The 21733-nt window shown below is 42.2% G+C and overlaps 1 protein-coding gene across 2 annotated transcripts in view; it reads left to right on the top strand.

Moving 5' to 3' along the window:
• The first annotated feature begins 18277 nt into the window (after positions 1-18277).
• The window catches only part of LOC141418140 (uncharacterized), a 28443-nt gene continuing 24987 nt past the window's right edge, over positions 18278-21733 (top strand). Inside the window, exons 1-3 of one of the 2 annotated variants that reach the window (XM_074058505.1) lie at positions 18278-18491; positions 18969-19007; positions 21297-21423. In XM_074058505.1, the coding sequence (XP_073914606.1) occupies positions 18459-18491; positions 18969-19007; positions 21297-21423 (199 nt within the window). In that variant the 5' untranslated portion in view covers positions 18278-18458. The remainder of the gene's footprint in view (positions 18492-18968; positions 19008-21296; positions 21424-21733) is intronic. The other variant, XM_074058504.1, reaches the window with a different exon arrangement.

Genomic DNA, 21733 nt, shown 5'->3' with positions numbered 1-21733 from the left:
TATTTATTTTTCCCTTTTTCTTTCACTTCATTGCTTTCCATCTCCTCTCACCCTTCCATTCTAAATATCATCATTGTTATTATTACAAGCTAGAAAATACTTAATTGCACACAGTACAGGGACAATAACAACACCAAGGGCAGTGACGGGAAGACAGAAAAAACAGGGAAACCAGTTTACCCACAGAAAAAAGTTAGTACAGGAACTAGAGGGAAATGGAGAAAACAGATAGTCAGATCAGACTCCAAAAAAATGAAGATAAATTATGCCAAGGAATCCAATGAAACCCACAAGAACAATCTAAAAGAAGAAATACTACAGGTAATCAATGAGAATTTTATAGAGATGATACTGGATATGGTCAACCAAAATGTACAGGAGACACTCAAGAAATTCCAAGACAACAAAAATAGAGAATTCGAAAAAGCACAAGAAGAAATAAAAGAAACCACAGAAGCACTGTATAAAGAACATGATTAATAAAGAGATAAATGAACTCAGGACAAAAATAGACAACATTAAAAAGGAAACAACCCAGGATATGGAAAAAAACGGAAGGTCAATCCAGCAGAACAGAACAAACAGAAGACAGAATCTCAGAAATCAAAGATGAAATGGTAATTAAAGGAAAAACTAAAGAATTATTAGTTAAACAATTCAAGACCTGTGAAAAGAAAATGCAAGAACTCAGCGACTCCATCAAACAACAAACCTGAGAATCATGGACATTGAAAGAAGGAGAAGAGGTGCAAGCAAATGGAATGTGTAATATATTCAACAAAATAATAACAGAAATTTTCCCAAATCTAGAGAAAGATGTTCCCATACAGATGCAAGAGGCCTCCAGAACACCAAACAGACCAGATCAAAATAGAACTACCCCACGGCATACCATCATTAAAACAAGTTCAGAAACTAGGGAAAGAATATTGAAGGCTGTAAGAGAGAAAAACAAGTAACATACAAAGGTAAACCCATCAAAATCACGGCAGACTTCTCAACAGAAGCAAAAAGCAAGAAATCTTGGGGAGAGATCTTCTAGGCACTGAATGAAAATAACTTCAACCCCAGGATACTCTACCCAGCAAAACTATCATTCAAAATAGATGGAGCAATAAAAGTCTTCCATGATAAGCAGAAACTAATACAATATGTGACCACAAAGCCACCACTACAAAAGATTCTTCAAGGGATTCTGCACACAGAAAGTGAAACCCAACATAACCATGAAAGGACAGGCAACACTAAACTACAGGAAAAGAAAAAGCAAGAAAGCAGAGAGTAACCTCAACTTAGGTACACACAAACAAACCTTCAAACAACTAAGACAACTAAAATGACAGGAATCACCACATACCTATCAGTACTAACACATAATGTTAATGGATTTAATTCCCCCATCAAAAGGCACCATTTGACAAAAAGCATTAAAAAGGAAGATCCAACAATTTGTTGCTTACAGGAGACCCATCTCACCAACAGAAATAAGCATAGGCTTAGGATGAAAGGCTGGAAGAAGATATTTACCAAGCCAATGGCCCCCGAAAACAGGCAGGAGTAGCAACACTTATCTCTGACAAAGTACACTTCGAACCTACTTTGATCAAATGAGATAAAGAAAGACATTCCATACTAATAAAAGGGGAAAAGACCAAAAGGAAATAACAATTATCAACCTACACACACCAATTTCATCAAACATACCCTGAAAGACCTAAAAGCATATATTAACTCCAACAATGTGGTCGTGGGAGACGTGAACACCTCATTATCATTAATAGATAGGTCATCCAACAAAAAATCAATAAAAAAATCCTCGATCTAAAATATACAGTAGATCAAATGGAACTACTTGATGTCTACAGAACATTTCATCCAACTTCTACACAATATACATTCTTCTTGGCAACCCATGGAACCTTCTCCAAAATAGATCATATGCTAGGGCACAAAGATAGCCTCAGCAAATATAAGAAAATAGAAATTATACCATGCATACTATCTGATCACAATTCAATAAAACTAGAACTCAACAAAAAAAGTAAAGACAAAAAACATGCAAACAGCTGGAAACTGAAAAACTCATTACTTAATGAACAATGGGTCATTGATGAAATAAAAGAGGAAATTAAAAAGTTCCTGGAAGTCAATGAAAATGAAAACACAACCTACTGGAACCTATGGGACACAGCAAAGGCAGTCCTGAGAGGAAAGTTTATAGCCATGAGTGCATATATTAAAAAGACTGAAAGATCCCAAATCAATGACCTAATGATACAGCTCAAACTCCTAGAAAAGCAAGAACCCGGAAATCACAAAACAAATAGAAGGAGAGAAATAATAAAAATAAGAGCTGAAATCAATGAAATAGAAACCAAAAACACCATTCAAAGAATTAATGAAATAAAAAGTTGATTCTTTGAAAAAATAAACAAGATCGACAGACCCCTGGCAAATCTGACTAAAATGAGGAGAGAAAAAACCCAAATTAGTAGAATCAGGAATGCAAAAGGGGAGTTAACAACAAGCACTATCAAAGTCCAGAAAATCATCAGAGACTACTTCGAGAACCTATATTCAAATAAATTTGAAAATCTTAAAGAAATGGACAGATTTCTAGAAACATATGATCATCCAAAACTGAACCAAGAGGATATTAATAAACTGAATAGATCTATAACACAAAATGAAATTGAAGCAGCAATCAAGAGTCTCCCCAAGAAGAAAAGTCCAGGACCTGATGGATTCTCTGCAGAATTCTAAAGACCTTTAAAGAAGAACTGATACCAACCCTCCTTAAACTGTTCCATGAAATAGAAAGGGAAGGAAAACTGCCTAACACATTTTATGAAGCCAGTATTACACTTATCCCAAAACCAGGCAAAGACACCTCCAAAAAGGAGAACTATAGGCCAATCTCCTTAATGAACATTGATGCAAAAATCCTCAATAAAATAATGGCAAAACGAATTCAACAACACATCAAAAAGATTATTCACCACGACCAAGTAGGCTTCATCCCAGGGATGCAGGGGTGGTTCAACATACGAAAATCAATAAACGTAATAAACCACATTAACAGAAGCAAAGACAAAAACCACTTGATCATCTCAATAGATGCAGAAAAAGCCTTTGATAAGATACAACACCATTTCATGATAAAAGCTCTGAGAATACTAGGAATAGAAGGAAAGTTCCTCAACATTATAAAAGCTATATATGACAAACCTACAGCCAGCATTATACTTAATGGAGAAAAACTGAAACCATTCCCTCTAAAATCAGGAACCAGACAAGGATGCCCACTATCTCCACTCCTATTCAACATAGTACTGGAATTCCTAGCCAGAGCAATTAGGCAAGAAGAAGGAATAAAAGGAATACAAATAGGTAAAGAAACTGTCAAAATATCCCTATCTGCAGATGACATGATCCTATACATTAAAGACCCAAAAAACTCTACTCAAAAGCTCCTAGACATCATCAATAGCTACAGCAAGGTAGCAGGATATAAAATCAACATAGAAAAATCATTAGCATTTCTATACACTAATAATGAACAAAATGAAAAAGAATGTATGAAAACAATTCCATTTACAGTAGACTGAAAAAAAATCAAATACCTAGGTGCAAACCTAACAAAGGATGTGAAAGACCTCTACAAGGAAAACTATAAACTTCTGAAGAAAGAGATTGAGAAAGACCATAGAAAGCAGAGAGATCTCCCATGCTCATGGATTGGTAGAATCAACATAGTAAAAATGTCTATACTCCCAAAAGTCATCTACATGTTTAATGCAATTCTCATCAAAATTCCAATGACATTCATTAAAGACATTGAAAAATCTACCATTAAATTTATATGGAAACACAAGAGGCCACGAATAGCCAAGGCAATACTCAGTCAAAAGAACAATGCTGGAGGTATCATGATACCTGACTTCAAACTATATTACAAAGCAATAACAATAAAAACAGCATGGTACTGGCACAAAAACAGACATGAAGACCAGTGGAACAGAATAGAGGACCCAGATATGAAGCCACACAACTATAATCAACTTGTCTTTGACAAAGGAGCTAAAAATATATGATGGAGAAATAGCAGCCTCTTCACCAAAAACTGCTGGGAAAACTGGTTAGCAGTCTGCAAAAAACTGAAACTAGATCCATGTATATCACCCTATACCAATATTAACTCAAAATAAATCAAGGATCTTAATATCAGACCACAAACTCTAAAGTTGATACAGGAAAGAGTAGGAAATACTCTGGAGTTAGTAGGTATAGGTAAGAACTTTCTCAATGGAACCCCAGAATCGCAGCTAACTAAGAGATAGCATAGATAAGTGGGACTTAATAAAACTAAAAAGCTTCTGTTCATCAAAAGAAATGGTCTCTAAACTGAAGAGAACACCCATAGAGTGGGATGAAATATTTGCCAGCTACACATCAGACAAAGGACTGATAACCAGAATATATAGGGAACTTAAAAAACTAAATTCTCCCAAAACTAATGAACCAATAAAGAAATGGGCAAATGAACTAAACAGAACTTTCTCAAAAGAAGAAATTCAAGTGGCCAAAAAACACATGAAAAAATGCTCACCATCTCTAGCAATAAAAGAAATGCAAATTACAACCACACTAAGATTCCACCGCACCCCTGTTAGAAAAGCCATCATTTGCAACACCACTAACAACAGGTGTTGTCAAGGATGTGGGGAAAAAGGAGCCCTCTTACACTGTTGGTGTGAATGTAAACTAGTACAACCACTCTGAAAAAAAATTTGGAGACTACTTAAAAAGCTAAACATTGATCTACCATTTGATTCAGCAATACCACTCTTGGGGATATACCCAAAAGACTGTGACACAGGTTACTCCAGAGGCACCTGCACACCCATGTTCATTGCAGCACTATTCACAATAGCCAAATTATGGAAACAGCCAAGATGCCCCACCTCTGATGAATGGATCAAGAAAATGTGGTATCTATACACAATGGAATTTTATGTAGCCATGAAGAAGAACGAAATGTTATCATTCGCTGGTAAATGGATGGAATTGGAGAACATCATTCTGAGTGAGGTTAGCCTGGCCCAAAAGACCAAAAACTATATGTTCTCCCTCATATGCGGACATTAGATCAAGGGCAAACACAACAAGGGGATTGAACTTTGATCACAAGATAAAAGCAAGAGCACACAAAGGAGATATGAGGATAGGTAAGACACCTAAAAAATTAGATAGCATTTGTTGCCCTCAACGCAGAGAAACTAAAGCAGATACCTTAAAAGCAATTGAGGCCAATAGGAGAAGGGGACCAGGAACTAGAGAAAGGGTTAGATGAAGAAGAATTAACCGAGAAAGTAACACACATGCACAGGAAATTAATGTGAGTCAACTCCCTGTATAGCTATCCTTATATCAACTAGTAAAAACCCTTGTTCTTTCCTATTATTGCTTATACTCTCTCTTCAACAAAATTAGAGATAAGGGCAAAATAGTTTCTGCCAGGTATTGAGGGGGTGGGGGGGTGGGGGGTGTTAAGGGACGGGGTGGGGGGAGGGGGGAGAAATAATCCAAGCATTGTATGCACATATGAATAAAAAAAGAAGATAGAAAAGAAAAACAGATATAGAGTGACAATTTCTATGCCATTGTGGACTCTGTGTGTGTTGTGTGTGTATGTGTATGTGTGATAAAGAGAACACGTGTGTTGATATGTGCCTAGGATTTGTTTTAGATGGCTATAGAAAAATACACAGAGATATAAATGATTGTCATGAAGGAAAATTATTCTCAGAGCTCCCTAGAAAAAGGAAGTCAAGACCACATGGGTAAAGACCAGGGTCATTCATCAGGAAGTATAGGGTAGAGAAGTATAAGGTTAAGGGGGAATCAAGACTCAGAAAACTTAACTGGGTTTTCACTAGAAAGAATTTGGCAAGATACAGTAGATGAATTGATCGAGCTAAGACGGGGATAGCTCAAATAGTTTCTCTGGACTCAAGTATTTGGGATGTTTCCAATTGTCCAGTATATAGTCTTGGGTAATTTAGGGCAATATAAGTCTAGACTTCCTGTGTGACATATTCATAAGGAAAATTACTGTAGGTTCAGGTTCCACATTGTTCATTTTGCTTATAAAAGTATACTCCTATTTGGACTGCCCCCAGTCAGGATACAAATGCCAAAATTATCAAGAATTTTTAAAAAACATGTCAATCCACTTGGTCCCAAGTATTCCAGGTACACAGGCTAAGTCCTTGTCTTTCACTCTAGAGACAAATCCTGCACACCCTGCCCAGATTTTCCAATGCTGCATCCAGGGTAGGGTCTTGACTTTTCATCACACAGGCCAACTCAGCCCTCTTAAGCAACCATGAGAAAGCCATAAAAAGTGCCTTTGACATGGGCCTGTCAAGAAGTGGAGATAATGAGAACATTAAGCGGAAGGCCCATCAGCTTCTAGGCCCCACTTGAAACTGGCCTGCACCTTTAGTCAGCATCACTAGTTCCCTGTGATGATGATCTTTGCAGTACCCCTAAGTGGAGGAGCCTGTAGGAACCTGCACTCCATGAGGACATCCTAGGGGTTGTCTATGCCTGGAAACAGTAACCTAATGCAACACTCTCAGGACCCTCAGGATTCCTAACTGGCCTGGAGTCTCCTCTTCTGTCTGAACAAACCCACTGAAATACCCCAGACTGACTCCAGCTCTTCAGACAACCATGAATGAAGAGCAATAAAAAATGGTCATTTGCCTTCCAGCTAGGAAACATGCACAATATATTTGAATAAATCTGTACATGAGTGTCCATTTGGATCGATAGACTTTGGGATCAGCTGAAATGATATATGTAGCTTCTGGGAGCTTCTGATCTTATAAAAAATAAGATGATACATCTCTAAGCATGTGGGTGCTCTGCTGTAGACAGAATTCCCCAGAAATCTGCAGTGGCCCCTTTAAGAACCAAGCCCCTCCCTCACTTTAAGTCCACAACCCCATTTTCACCACTAACTGGAGCTGCATAACCTTTGTCTCAAGTTTGTGGTTCTATCATATTCAGATTGCACTCAGGCAAGACCAAAGCAACTCAGAGCTGTGGTGCTCAGGATCTCCTGGGCACCATGATGAAGTCACTGAGCCAATGATTATTCAGAAATGGGTCCTTTCTATGATAAGATGTTTTGTTCTGAGTGGACTTTGAGCTTCACTTGCCTGGGGGCATTTTAACAGTTTTTAATTTGATCATCAGTCTAGGTTCTTGGAAATGCTTGGTCCCCAAGAGGTGATGACAATACTAAGTCCTGTGGGAGGGGCTTCTCCAACACACAGCAACTTATCCTATAGGTGGTGATGTTGCCCTCATCTGCTTCCCTGCTCCATTGCCAGAGTCCTATGGCAGTGGCCACAAGGAAGGGCCCAGCTCAAACCAGTGCTGTGTCCTCCAGAGCTCACCACCCTCACTCCCACTGCACCAGAGTCCTAGATATGTGAAGGGCCTTTGCACATCACCACACTTTAGGTCTCTATGTTCATAACAATGAGGACCTCATGCTCTAGGATGTCAGCTTAACTCCAAGTTTGATGAAGTGTTGCAGTGTTACAGGTATAGAGGGACCATTGTGTGTAAAGCTTGTTGACTGACTTGGGGATGTGCCCTCCAGGTGAATAATTTTACTTTTATTGTCAGGGTGCCTGGAGTCATAGTGTGTTGTGAACAGATGTAGCACCTAATTTAGGCTTTAATATTTTTCCAAAAGCTGCTGAAAGTTAGAACAGCGTGGAAGGCAGATGATGACAGTAAGGCACAGAGAAATTGAGTCCTGTGCAAAGTCACACAGCAGCTAAGCATCAGGACTGACTAAGGCTCAGATAATTCCATCATCTGGGTCTCCTGGCTCCAGGGTGGACTGAGCCATCGAGGCCCTTTCCAGTCATCTGCCTCTCATTTCCCACAGACTTCTTTAGAAGGCAAAAATAGGAGAGGAACTCATTAGTAAACATCAGTTACTCCAGGTTATTTCCTTTGTGTGGGGATTAACTTCATTATCATGTCAACAGACTAGAAAGTGTCCTGTTTGGGAAATTAGGTTGATTTCTTCAAGTTTAGATCAACAGCTCAGTTTCAGTTTGTTGTGTTCAGACTTTGGTATGTGTGTGACCCCATATTGATTTATAATCTGATATTTTGGGGTCAAGTACAGAAACTTAGTCAAAAAAGTAGCGTCTTGGAAATAGTTTTACACCAGATTTTCAGATTATGAGGGTAACCATAAAAGTGGGAGTTAAGGGTGACTTCTAGTTTTCTGAGAGCTGGGTTTAGAAGTTCCATCCATTGAGATGAGAAAGTCAGCAGTAGGAGAGGTTTCTGTGGGGATATCAAGAACTTGGATTTCACCATCATAAGAATGTTTCAAAGAAGCACTAGTGGGAACATGAAGAGGGTAGCTGTCCATTCGGGTTGGAACATTGGATAAGAGTTTATGGTAGAAGCATGCAAATGGTGATCACCAGTGTACATCTGTGTATCCCAATAATGAGTGGGAATCATAATCATAGGATAATTATGTTCTTAGCTGCCATGAAAGGGGAGAGTGGTTATCTGGCTTTCAACTAGGGCAACTGGATTTGGGAATGAGCCCATCACTAAAACAAGCATGTGAGAGAAGTGACGTGGGTACATTATAGGAGACAGGATGATGTGTAGAGTTACCAGCAGAGCATGAGATTGAGTTGGAAGCCTGGAATAACTGTTGCAAGATGGCCTCGAACCACATACGGTGTTTTTATTCACTCTGTTACACACTCACCAGAATTTTCTTGTGACTCTTGAAGTGTCTGAGGAGTTTTAGACTCCTGAATGATTTCAGAGGCACAAGTGTTCCTCTGGGAGAGTCACTTGCCTATGGCAGAATGCCACTGGGATATGATATGGAATGAGATTTAGGAGTTAAGGAAGGTTGTAACTGGTGAGAGGCATTGAGTGCATGTTTGCTGGGGAGGGCCATGGAATCCACAGATGTTTCTTGGTGATGAAGGTTGAGGGTAAAGCATAAAGGAACAGAGTCAGGCAGGGTGCCCTTCACAGCAGTATGGAGGTTGCCTCTGGCAGTAAAACTACTGTAACCTTTTTGAACATGCCAAGCACACTGTATACCAAGTACTGAGGAGATTAGGGAGGGCAGAGATATTATGAGAAAAGCAGTGCTAATATGGTTATATTTGTAAATACCACTTGGGGGAATCCATGGGCAACTGTGTGACAAGAATGAATAAAGCTGTACATGCCAGACCCAGAAGTCAGATGGTATCTGCAGAAATAGTGATCAAATAAGCCCAAAGGCAAATTTGGCATTAGGGGAATCAGAGCTTAACATCTTCTCTGAGATGGGGAGGGTGGCGCATAGGGTAAACTGAGAATGAATGTTGAGGGGTGGGTGGATCAACTTGGAATCAATTCAATAAAAACTAATCATGAATGTTCTATTCTAATCATGGCAGACCTTTATGACTTTTGAGGATGTGAGGATTTCCTTCTCCCAGGAGGAATGGGAGTTTCTTAATGCAGCTCAGAGGGACCTGTACCTCCATATGATCCTGGAGAACTTTGCACTTGTAACCTCCTTTGTTAAGTATGTCACACTCACCCATGTCCTTGTCTGTGTTATGCCGTATTCCTCATAGCCAGCCTTGTCTCTTCCACTGCTAATCATTGGGGTTAGGCTTTGTTAACCTCTACTTTTTTGTGCTATTCCTGGGCCATGTGTACCACCCTGGGCAGCTTTAATAGCAGCTGCTGTAATGTGTGCAGGCTTTGGTTTGGGAAGAGGATATCTGGCCATCAGGTTCATGGATCTCACCATGCTTGCCTTCTCCCCAACTGGCTGACTACCTAGATTCATAACTTTTTTTGCCTCTAGCTTATCTTTACATCTTTGTATCCCACTTCTCACAAATATTTCTTCACAGTTGCCTATTTTAGGAACTCCGGGCAGTGATGTGCTCGGTATCCATATGGACTATGGCTATGCTTTCCAACCCTCTTTCTAGTCTTCTTTGTAATACTTTTGTCATTCCAATGATCTGTGTTGCTCAAGGCCACTGCTGATGGCTCAGCTGCCCTGGCTTTCTCTTGGAACTTTGTTCATGTACCTCTGGTAAATGGCACAACATGGGTACAGGAAGAATCTTGGATATTTCATAGGTACACATGGCAAGACAATCTCAGAAATGCCTAATTCAATTGAGGGGCACCCGGTGAGGTCATGACATTATATTGGACCAGGAAATTGTCCCATGTCCTTAGTGTTTTTGGTGCAAATGACACTTGACACACCTCATTTCCCCTTCCAGTCCCAATATTTGATGCTTCTACCACTCATATCATCTGTGCCTTCAGATCCTAGCTGCCTTCCCCTCCCCCCAAACCACACATATCTGGTCTCCATCCATCAGTTGTTTCTGTTCATGGCCCCCTCTTCTATGTTCTCCAACACTGACCCATACCTAATGTGTTGAGGGGTATTTTTTTGTTTGCTTGTTTTTTTGGTGTTACTAGAGTTTAAACTTAGGACCTCATGACTGTCAGGTGGGTTCTCTGCCACTTGAACCACTCCTCCCAGCCAATCGAATGAATTTTGATTCATAGGATATACTTATATAATCCTAAGAAGAGTTCTATTTATGAATTCCTGGGCCTGGATTCATGCAGTCCTTTGCACAGTGTGTACTTGTCACCAGCTGATAAGTTTTTACTGAGGAAGATTGGTGAGTTTGGGAAACTTCGTGGCAGGTCAAGGATAATAGTGTTGTGAGGTGGCAGTACCTGAGAGCTGTTGCAAAAAAGTGAATTAAAAACACTGCCTCTTTTCTCTGTGGTACAGTTCATCCTTGTGTCCTTTGTCTGTTGAGGTTTATGAAAATATAGGGTCTTCAGAGGCCTAATGGTGCAAAACACCTTCTTCTGCAATTAAGCCCTGCTCCCACATCCTCAAAACAATCCTATGTAGTTGGGAGGTGTAGCTTAGTCAAGTATGTCTAGCATGTGCAAAGCCCATGGTTTAATCTCTAACACCACCAAATACTATGGACTCTTTCTTTGGTGGGATTCCCCCCTTACACTATACCCTACATATATTTCATCATCATTTCTGATTACAGGTTGTAGACATAGAGTAAAGGATAAGGAAGTCTCTGTGCACAGTGTTTCTGTGAAGAAGTGTCACACTTAAAGACTACAAAGGTAGGTGAATCCACCCAGAAGACTCACCCTTGTGATACCTGTTCCTCAGTCTTGAAAGATGTTTTTCACCTGGCTGATCCACCTGTGCAGAAGCTAAACTTGTCTGTATCATCTGCTAGCCTTCCCCAGCACCAGAAGCATCACACTGCAGAGAAATCCTTGAACAGGGATGTGGTCTGGAAAATATTTCAGAAGATCTATGAATTTTGTTCACCAGGAAAGACCTCCAATTTTAAGGCCCTTTGGGAGAATTTCCCAGCTTTATTGGACTTTCTACATACCCAGATCATTGCTGATGGTGAGGAGCCAAACAGCTCTGTGTTTGAGGAGCCCTTTCACCATGGAAAAAGTTATGGCACATTGTATAAATGCATAAAAGTTTCAAGTCCCCTGAGATTCTACACTGGAATAAACCTTCATGAGAGTAGTAAGTGTGAGAAAGTGTTCCATGATGAATTGTCACTTGTTCCACAACAGACACTTCACACTGTACAAAGAACTTATAAGTGTAGAGAATGTGGGAGATCCTTTAAGAAAAGATCTGACCTTACTATACATGAGAGTCCATCCTGGAGAAAGGCCTATGAATGCAGAGATTGTGGCAAATCATTTAAGTGAGTAGGTGCCCTTGCTGTACACGAGATTGTCCACACTAGAGAAAGGCCTTATTAATGTACAGAATGTGGCAAATCCTTTAGGCAAAAATCTGTTCTCATTAGACACCAGGTAGTTCACAGTGGAGAAAGGCCTTATGAGTATAGAGAATGTAGGAAATCATTTAAGGAAGTAGGGGCCCTTACTGTACACCAGAGAGTACACACTGTAGAAAGACCTTACAAGTGTACAGAATGTGGGAAATCCTTTAAACATGGCGGTGACCTTACTATACACCAGAAAGTCCACACAGGAGAAAAGCCTTAGGAGTGTAGAGAATGTGGCAAATCATTTAATAAAAGAAGTTCCCTTACTGCACATTAGAGAATACACCCTGGAGAGAGGCCTTATGAATGTAGAGAATGTGGGAAATTTTTTAAGTTAGCAGGTGCCCTTACAGTGCACCTGAGAGTTCACACTGAAGAAAGACCTTATGAGTGTACATACTGTGGGAAATCTTTCACACAACATGCCAGCCTAGTTGGTCACTGCAGAATTCATACTGGAGAAAAATCTTATGAATGCAATAAATGTGGGAAAGCTTTTAGGTATAAAGCCAATGTGGTTCATCACTAGGAAACTCACAAAGAAAATAGTCCTTATTAGTGTGACCAGTGTGGGCAAGGCTTTACCCAAAGAGCTCACCTCATTAAACATGGGAGTGTTCCACTGGAAGAAGGCCTTATAAAGAATGTGGGAAAGTCATTACGCACTGTTTTGTTCATCACCAGAAAGTTCACAATGAGCAACAATAGGGCGGGGGGAGGGGGGAGAAATGACCCAAACATTGTATGCACATATAAATAAAAGAAATTTTAAAAAATAAAATAAAAAAAGTCCACAACCCAAGTGTAAAAAAAACCAAAAAAAATGAGCAATAATATCCTTTGAGTGTAGTCACTGTGGGAAATGCTTTAGCCAAGATCTCCCCTCATTACAAATGAAAGAATTCACAATGGAGAGCCTTCATCGTGTACCAAATGTTGGAAGTCTTACACAACACTCCAGCCTCAACCCACATCAAAAGTTTCATACCCCAGAAAGTTCTCGGAGCATTCAGTCCAAGGTCCAGCCTTATTTAGCAACAATACTCGCTGCTTAGGAACAGCCTTAAACCTGAAAGGAATGGACCCATCTTCCTGAAGTCGACCTGCACATTTCCAAATATCTAGTGTGTAAGATTCCCCATGAGTTCAAGCAGGTCGTGAGGCATCCAGGAGCTGCTGAGGACATTCTGAACTTTCCAGGCCCCTTGCCACAATTAAATCATTGAGACTATCTCAGAGAAACCATCACTCTGTACCACCTTCCACAGTGGGTAAAAGCCTCCTTCACATGTTAAGGCAAGGCACATCGTCTCTGTTCTTTCTTTCCCTATTGGAAATCTTAAGTAGCCTTAGGGCAACTTTATTCTGTTTGGTGAGTGATTGTGCCATGGTACGCCATCAGGGGTGAAGAGATTTAGTCCTAGTTCAGCTATTGGCTTGCAAGGAAACTGTCTTGCATGACACTTGTTGTTGTATCTAACCTCCAGGTCACCACCTGGTAACTTTCTGGTTCCCATTGCCCTGGTATGTACAACAATAAAGGTCATATTTTTTTAAATCCATCTTAAATCATAATTGTCCACTAACTATTTTGGTGGGGTTATATAGAACTACACTCTATGTGAGGGAAGGGACAGTTTTTATGAGACACCCCAGAAAATGTGCTTTAGGAAGAGCATAATGGCAGACAGTAGTCCTTAACTCCAGTTTGTAACTACTGTGGATTGCTGCACAAGACACCCAGTGAGACAATGCAGGACTCTCTGATCCTTTCTGGTGACCTGAACCCCCCCCCATATTTTATGAGACTAAAGGTCATCTGAGGAGAGGGGTCAGTTGCTTTGACAAGGTAAGTTGACTCTGGGAATAGCATAAATTTCCATTTGTCACAACAAATGTCACATATTGTCATCACTTCTGAAAGAGCATTTCCCCACATTAGGTAAAGAGTCATATGGTCTAATGTCTGCGATTCCACCTTCCAAGGTACCACTGTAGGGAATGAGTATTAAACACAGGGGCCAGCACAAGAACTGAGGATGCAGATAATGGATCAACATGGAATTGCTAAACCTAGTAGTATGGCACAGTATTGACTCTGGTCATACTGCTAATAACAACAGTTTCATGGTCACGTGACACAGGAATTGAACACCTGGATTTGGGACCAAGCATGCACATTCTAGTGTTGACACTTGTTACCTAGGGACAAGGAACTTAATGTTTAACCTCTCTAGGACCCAGTTCAAAAGGTTACTCCATGTTGAATTCCTCCTTTTTCCTGCCCATTACCATCCTCAGCATCCCTGGTAATGGTCATTCTATGGTCAGGATTGCAGTTGTAAATTCCAAAATGATAAGGAAGTCTCTTGGCAGGTTCAGAGCAGAAAATGGAAGAACAGAAAATGGAGCTCTCTGACCACTCAGGCAAAGCCTTTACATAAGACCTCATGAATATTAGTCACATCTCATACATACAATTAAAAACCGGGGAATCAGCATAAGCACAGGCACAGAATGCCCCATGTTACATAACAGAACCTGTCAATTAGCCTAGTCCCATTTGCCCTTGCAACTTATGAACTACCCCTTTGAACAAAGATCAGAGCTTCTGTGCCATCTGGCCAGAACCCACTGCTCTCTCTTTTGCAGTGGCTTTCCTTTTCCTTTCAATAAAACTTCACTACTGCTTTGTAATTTGTGTCTTTGTCCAGTTCTTTGTTCAAGAGACACAAGGACCTGAGATCTTCTTGACAAGGGTCTCCTTAGACTACCTGTAACTAGGATTGTTTAATAATTATGTGTGTCTTTCAACTCTTACCCTAATTATTTGTCTATTCAAATGAAAAGCTCCTATCTGTGTCCCAAAGATGGGATGAAGTGCTGTCTTCCCATGGCTGCCCATGGTACATAATAAACCTTTCTCTGCCCTTCACCATGTGTCTTTTGTTTTTCTGTATTAGAATGTGAACTGAGGGCCTTGTGCTTTCAAGGCAGGTGCTCTACCACTTGAGCCACACACCCAGCCTCACCGTGTGTCTTTATTTGGAATATAGGTGCAAATCCATCAACCAGATGAATGGAATCCAAGGTATTTGAGCCTGGGCTATAAAACCTTGGTTTCACATCCAGATGACAAGTTCTAAACTGGAACCCCCCCTTTCCAGTTAGAGGACAGAAATACCCTGGAATTAAGATCACCCATGGAGCTTTCTGACCACACTTCTAACAGTCTTGTCAGAGGTACTGCTAGCTTATTCTCCCTCTTTCCATGCATGCTGCTTTGTCTTCCTATGTAGATAAATCTGTACTGGCCTGCTACCTTTTGTGCCTCCTTTGAGGGTTACTTTGAAATTCATTTTTCTTTATTCCAAGTTCCAGGGGGTCCCAGTGGGCTTGGAAAATCAAGTATATCTCCTTCTTTTGGGGAAATATCCTATTTTCCAAAAACTCTCCCAGTAACACAAAGAGTAAAGTAAACACAGTTACTGCAGTTGGCCGTATCATCACTAGATGACACGTACACAACCTGAGTCCTTGTCTTTCACATTAGAAGCAAATTCAGTACCTCTGTGCACATACTTCCCTCATGTGCCTCTGAGGCAAAGTCTTGATTTTTTTGTCCCCAAAGATCAAATCAGCCTTCTCAGCAGCCATAACAAAAGAGCCTTGTCATGAGCCTGCCAACAGGTAGAGCAACTCAGAACATTTAGCAGAAAGCCCTTTGGCTTCCAGGCTCTGCATGTGACCAGACCCATGCCATTAGGGGCATTACTATTCACCTGGAGGATGATCTTTTAGTTTTCTTTGTTACCAGAACCAGCAATGATCCAGGGAGGTGGTCCCCCAAAAGGAGCTAGTCTCTGGCTCTTGGACATCATGTTCTGTGATGTTGCAAGAAAAGCTTTTAGACATATTGCTGTTAGTTAGTAAAGCAAAGCAAAAGGAAGATAGAAAGATGGTGCAAGTCCAGACATGGGTGTGAGAATATCTGATTACAGGTGCAATGAGTGCACTAATATTAAAGGCGATCTTAATTTGTAGCCTGGAAGCTTCCATATTTTATGAGGCCAGAGGTCACCTAAGCAGGGGTCAGCTGATTGACTCTGGGGGTAGTTTAAATGTGTTCCTTTTGTCTCACTAGATGTCACTTAATGACAAACACTTCTGAGAGAACAGGTTTCTCCAGATTACAGAACGAATTGTCCACAATTCCATCACCTCTCAATAGCTCTGCTGGGGCACAAGATTTTAACTGATGGGCATTTGGAAAAAAATTATAGATCCAAATATAGCACTAGGCTTGATGATGCAGATATTGGAGTCAACATGAGATTGATGAATCTAGCAGCACCACAGAAATTCTGGTCATGTTAGTTTCAAATGTCCCATCAAAGAGTGGCATAGGAAATGAGCACTAAGGCATGAACACCCTTAGTGCTGACGTTTATTATATTGGGATAAGGGAACAGCCAGATTCCTCACCAATATGATAGAAATAATAGCACTGAACTCATGGCCTTACTGTGTAGTTCAAAGTAGATTAATATCTGAACTTGAAAGAAGAAAAATGGTATCATGATATGTTCTAAATATGTTTTTATTATAAAGCAAATTAACAAATGTTGAGATGTTCTTCTGCCTCACTCTAGGAATCCAGTTTACCAAGAAACTGGTCTAATGAAAACTGAAAGGCTGGGGTGACCTCCATTATAAAAAAAAATAAGTGAAAAGTGTCTCATTTTCAGGGTTCTTCTGACCACTCTGCCCACATGGCTTTTCTGTGGGTCAGGACATAAGTTCCTATTTTCCAGTAATAACAGGGGAGCCTTTACTAAGTTTTATCTTCATTCCTACTCCTCAGCTGTGTATGATAAACTATTCTGTATTCTGAGAATTCCCACACTTATCTTCATGACTATCCCTGCAATTTGGCCAAATATGTCTGACGGCAACTTGTGGTGGAGGTGAAGAGTGGATCCAGAGAACCCTGAGCAACCCTATTGCTAACCTCATTACTACATCATATGGGCTGGAGCTTGAGCATCCACAGCTGTCCTAGTCCCTGTATCCACAACCATCAGCTATGAGGTAGAGGCCAAGCAGCCACCTATCACTACCAGTCTCAGAATTGAGGATACCAATCAGAAACCATCACATGCAGCACAGAGAGTACTGTTTAGGGCAGCCTAATGTTGGGGGCACCTACCTGTCAGCACACAAAGGTCATATCAGTGAAGGTTTGGGAACAGTAAAATGGTCCAATGTAAAAATGGTTATTATGAATGCTACCAAGGAAGATTACTTTGTACACCAAGTTGCCATACAAGAGAATAACACCAGGAAGCACCTTCATAGTAGATGAGATGGAGAGACTGGGGTTTGATGAAGAAGAGAGGAGTTTGCACACCACTTTCACAGACATGGGACTTTGGGAAAGTGAACTCCTCCTTCCTAATTAATGTAAGTTTTTGGTTTCCAAACACCCTATGTTTCAAAACCACCTAGAAATGCCTGACTTCCTCCTCAATGCAAACGATGAAACATCCTCTTGTGGAGAGGCTTCAGGATCGGTAGATTTTAAAGCTTCCCTGAGGATGCAAGGCCAGAGAAGGCTGATAGAGTTGTACAGTTGACCTGTGAACAACTCAGTGTTATGGACACCCACCCCTTGCACAATCAATCTGACTGAGAAAACTGGTTAACCATAGGACAGACAAGGGAGAGGGCCACTGAACACCTCAGGTAGGACGACAGCACCTTTGTGATGGACTTCAGGATACCTCCCTTGAGGCTGAGGCCTCCTGCTTTTTCAGTGGAAAAATCTCTAATTTCCCAAGAGGTCCTGTTTCAGTAGCAGAGAGGTACTGGCGGGACTTCAAGAGGGCTCCCATACCAGGAGCCCCCTACTTTTAGGCGGTCCTGTGTCCCTCAGGAAAGACAATGTCGACTCAGGTGCCTCAGCAGGTTCTCAGGTGCCTCAGCAGGTTCCCAGGTGCTTCTAGGTTCCTGGAGCTTAGTCTCCATCCTCCAGGGGTAGAATGAAGAAAGAGCCCCAGAATTTGCGGAACCGGGACTCACGGAAAGAGTATGTGCTGAGAGCTGGAAGGGAGCCTTCCTGTTGCAGGACAAGGATCCACAGGGATCCCAAGTACAGTATGGCCCCAGGACTCAGGTTGTGTGGAGCACCCCAGAGGGGGACCCCGACCTACAGAAACTACGTTACCCACAATACCATTAGCCGAGTGGCCAGAGTGGGGCCCAATGAACTCAGAGAACGGCCGCTTCCGTGCTTCCAGCACAGGTTTGGGGCGGGACTTCCGGCGTCGTTGACCTGCGTGTTAGCGCTGCTTTAGCCTTCAGCTATTTCGTAGTGTTGGAATCAGGATCAAGGTGACAAGAGCTGGCAGTCGCGGGGGAGGGTTGTCCCCGCGTACCACCGACTGTCTGAAGGACAGGGGTGGTGGCCGTGTGGGGTCCTCGCTATCCTCACAGAACGCAATGGCGGCGGCTGCCCTGAGGCACCAAGCTAAAGTAAGTGCTGTGTCCCCCGGGTTCCATCCATTCCGGAGCCCTGTGAGGGGCATGCTTACATCACAAGGTAGTGAAGGGGGAGGGCATTTCTGACACCCGTCTTGATGAGTTGACAGTGTGACAGTTGGGCTCTGGAACCGGGAGCATTGGCCCCACCATGGCAAGGTGAGGAATTTCACCTCTGTCCTCAGGCTCCAGGAGTCCTGGAGGCTGTGATGGAGGAGGAACGAGATCTGGGTTAGGCTGTTCAAGTTTTCCAAACGCTGCACAGTTAGAGAAGCCTGGAAGGGGGTGACACCGAGGCCCTGGAAGAGTGAGTCCTTGTGTCACATCCTCAGGTGGAAAGAGTCAGCGCTGAGGACTGAGTTCTGGAGAGAATCCAGGCATCGTGACGTCACTTAGCTCCAGGTCGGGCAGGGGGCAGGGGGCCTGGGCCCACGAAGCCCCACCATGGTCACTGTCACCTCCTTCCCACAGGTTCCTATGACTACAGCAGCGCTTATGGACAGCACCCAGGTGAGTGGAGGATGTTCCAGGGCTGCACAGGTGTGATTCCACACTTTGTCTTTGGAATTGTGTCCTTAGACTGTTTTCCTGCCACACTTCCACTCCCTGAGCCTGGGGACCCTAAAGAAACCTGAAGGAAATAAGTCATAAGGTCAGGCTGGGGAATTATATGAAATGGCTTCTGTTGCAGCTCTTAGCAACCAATAAGCTGAGATGAATGATTACATTAGTGAGGTCCCAGAATGTAGAAGTGCTGGAATATGAGGCTAAGCTTTCTCAGGATCACAGGTTTCCTTCCTTTCTCATGGAAAATTAGAGCAACAGAAATCAGAAAATTAGAGCAGAAATCAGGCCTGGGATGCCAGGCATCTATTCTGGAGGTGATGGGAGCAATGAGAGGTTTGGAACAGAGGAGGAAGGTGATTTGACCAGCTCTCATCAGGTTCCCTGGGACTGCAGGAAGGAAGACAGACTATGAGTAAGAATAAAAGTCCAGGGAAGAGGTTCCTGCAATAGTCCAGGTGAGGGTTGATGTGACTGCATCACTGTGGTGGTCAGGAGGCAAAAGTTGTGCTTAGTTTCTGCATTGGTTTTTCATTACAACAGGCAGAGTTTTTAAAGGTGAAAGAAATGTTGGAAACTTGAGTGATTCCATGTTTTCAATATTAATATCTGGAAAGATGGAAGGTCCATTAGTTGAATATTAATGTTGATAGAAGTAGTTTTCTTTGAGGATGTGAGAAGTTTTGGTTGGGCCACCTAAAGAGTAAGATACAAAGCCAGGACTGAACAGAATGAGTTGTTTCAAAAACAGTTGTGGAGATAACCCGTTGTTAAATGTCCCCATAGAACTAGAACTTTGGAGAGGTTTAGTCATTAGGATATCCAAAAAGGTGGTGACTGATATTTGCCATGAGATGTAGTTTGACTTATAACTAGAAAAAAGAAAAGGAATCTAGTCTGTCCTTCTCTTTCTTTCTTTTTTTAAATGGGTTCTCCTTATATTATCCAGGCTGGTCTGGAACTTCTGGAGTGATGCAATCTTCCCACTTCAATCTCTTAAGATCTTGGACTATAGATGTGAACTATAAATTAAAGCAACAGAGCAGAAATCAGCCTGGGATGCCAGGCATCTGTTCTGGAGGTGATGGGAGCAATGGGAGAATCCTTGTGTTGCTAGTAAGGCCATTAGCAACCAGGAAAGTGAGGGTGGGGTGCAGGACTGGGTCTCAAACTTGAGCATCTGCATAGAGTCAGTGGACATCACAAAGACCGCTGAGGGAGTGCAGTAGCTGTAGAAACAACATGAGAAAGTGGGTGATTTGCTACGTGCTCATGGCTTCCATAAAACTGTGGACCTTAAATAAAGAAACAGCATAACTAGGGCAAGATGACAGTGTGGCCAGTATGAGTGCGTGTTCACCAAGCTTTGGCTCCCCAGAATTTAGGAGTGACTGTTGTAATGTCTGGGGATTTTCCATCAGACTGGTGGGTTAACACGGGGATAAGTGGTAAGCTTGTCAGGATCATTAGGTGTGTAGTAGATAACATTTCTGTCACCTGACATCCTGGGCCTTATAGCTAAACTGTGTGCTTACATACAGAGAAGGTGTGACTGGAGAGGGAACAATAAGTGCAGCACAAGTGAAGGAGACCAGGTTTATCTGTGGTTCCCCAGGTTGGTGGTAGTGGTTGAGGCTGAAACAAGGACAAAGTGAGGCAGGGAGGCCTTCCGAGCAGCATGGGGGCTGCCTCTGACACGAGGTCCATCAGAGGAATAGATTCTGCCTCCATTTGCCAACCTCTGTCTGCGTGCCTTGTGCTAATTAATGTGGGAACTCTTAGAGGATGCCTGTGGTGTGAGATGGGGAATTAAGGTAACTGTGGGATTGAGTGTGGAAGAGAGATGCTTCAAGAAAACATATGCAGATGTACAGAGAGGAGTATGTGTGAGCACTGGCACTGAGGACACAAGATTGAAGGGCAAGCCCATATTTGATACTGTGTAGGAGGCACAATGTAGGGAACCCTAGGATAACTGACTGACAAAAGGAGTGCAGCCCATTTTTGCAAGGTCCTTAGTTACCTGTCTTCTCTTGGCCCGCCTATCTGTTGGTTTAGTGGGAGGACACAGTGATACTGGAAAATGACAGTGGTGAACCTCAGTGTACTGGGACCTGTTTTCTCCTCAAAGGTGTGAGATAGGGAGGACGTGGCACACAGGAAGGATATGTGGGTGGTGAGCTTGAAATCCCAGGAGAGAAGTGGATCATTGATGATATGTCCCCATCATGACAGGGCTGTGTGACCTTTGAGGACGTGGCCGTTTACTTCTCCCAGGAAGAATGGGGGCTTCTTAATGAGGCTCAGAAACTCCTGTACCTTGATGTGATGCTGAAGAACTTCACACTTATAACCTCACAGGGTAAGGTCCTTTTACCCATGCCTATGTCCTGGTTTCTATCCTCTTCTCCCCAGAGGTAGCTCTGCCCGTCCCACAGTCAGACTAGAGGCCCTGTTGGCTTCTCTACTTTCTTGCCATGTTTTCTATGGGTGTCAGTGCTGAGCTGTGCACACTCCCCAAGCAGCCTTAACATCTGGTAGGTGGCAGAAGTCTTGAGTCAGCCTAATGGGTCTTACTTGCCTTGCTCTTTTCTTGGTCAGGTCACTGTGTTCCTATCCATGTCACCATCTGCTCCAAGTTCTGCCCTCTTCTAGCTAACAGTCCTGCCTGG

This window comes from Castor canadensis, chromosome 16 (assembly GCF_047511655.1).
Source record: "Castor canadensis chromosome 16, mCasCan1.hap1v2, whole genome shotgun sequence".
NCBI classification, from domain to species: domain Eukaryota; kingdom Metazoa; phylum Chordata; class Mammalia; order Rodentia; family Castoridae; genus Castor; species Castor canadensis.
Note: the sequence above shows the minus strand (reverse complement) of the source record. Positions and strands in the feature narration are given on the sequence as shown.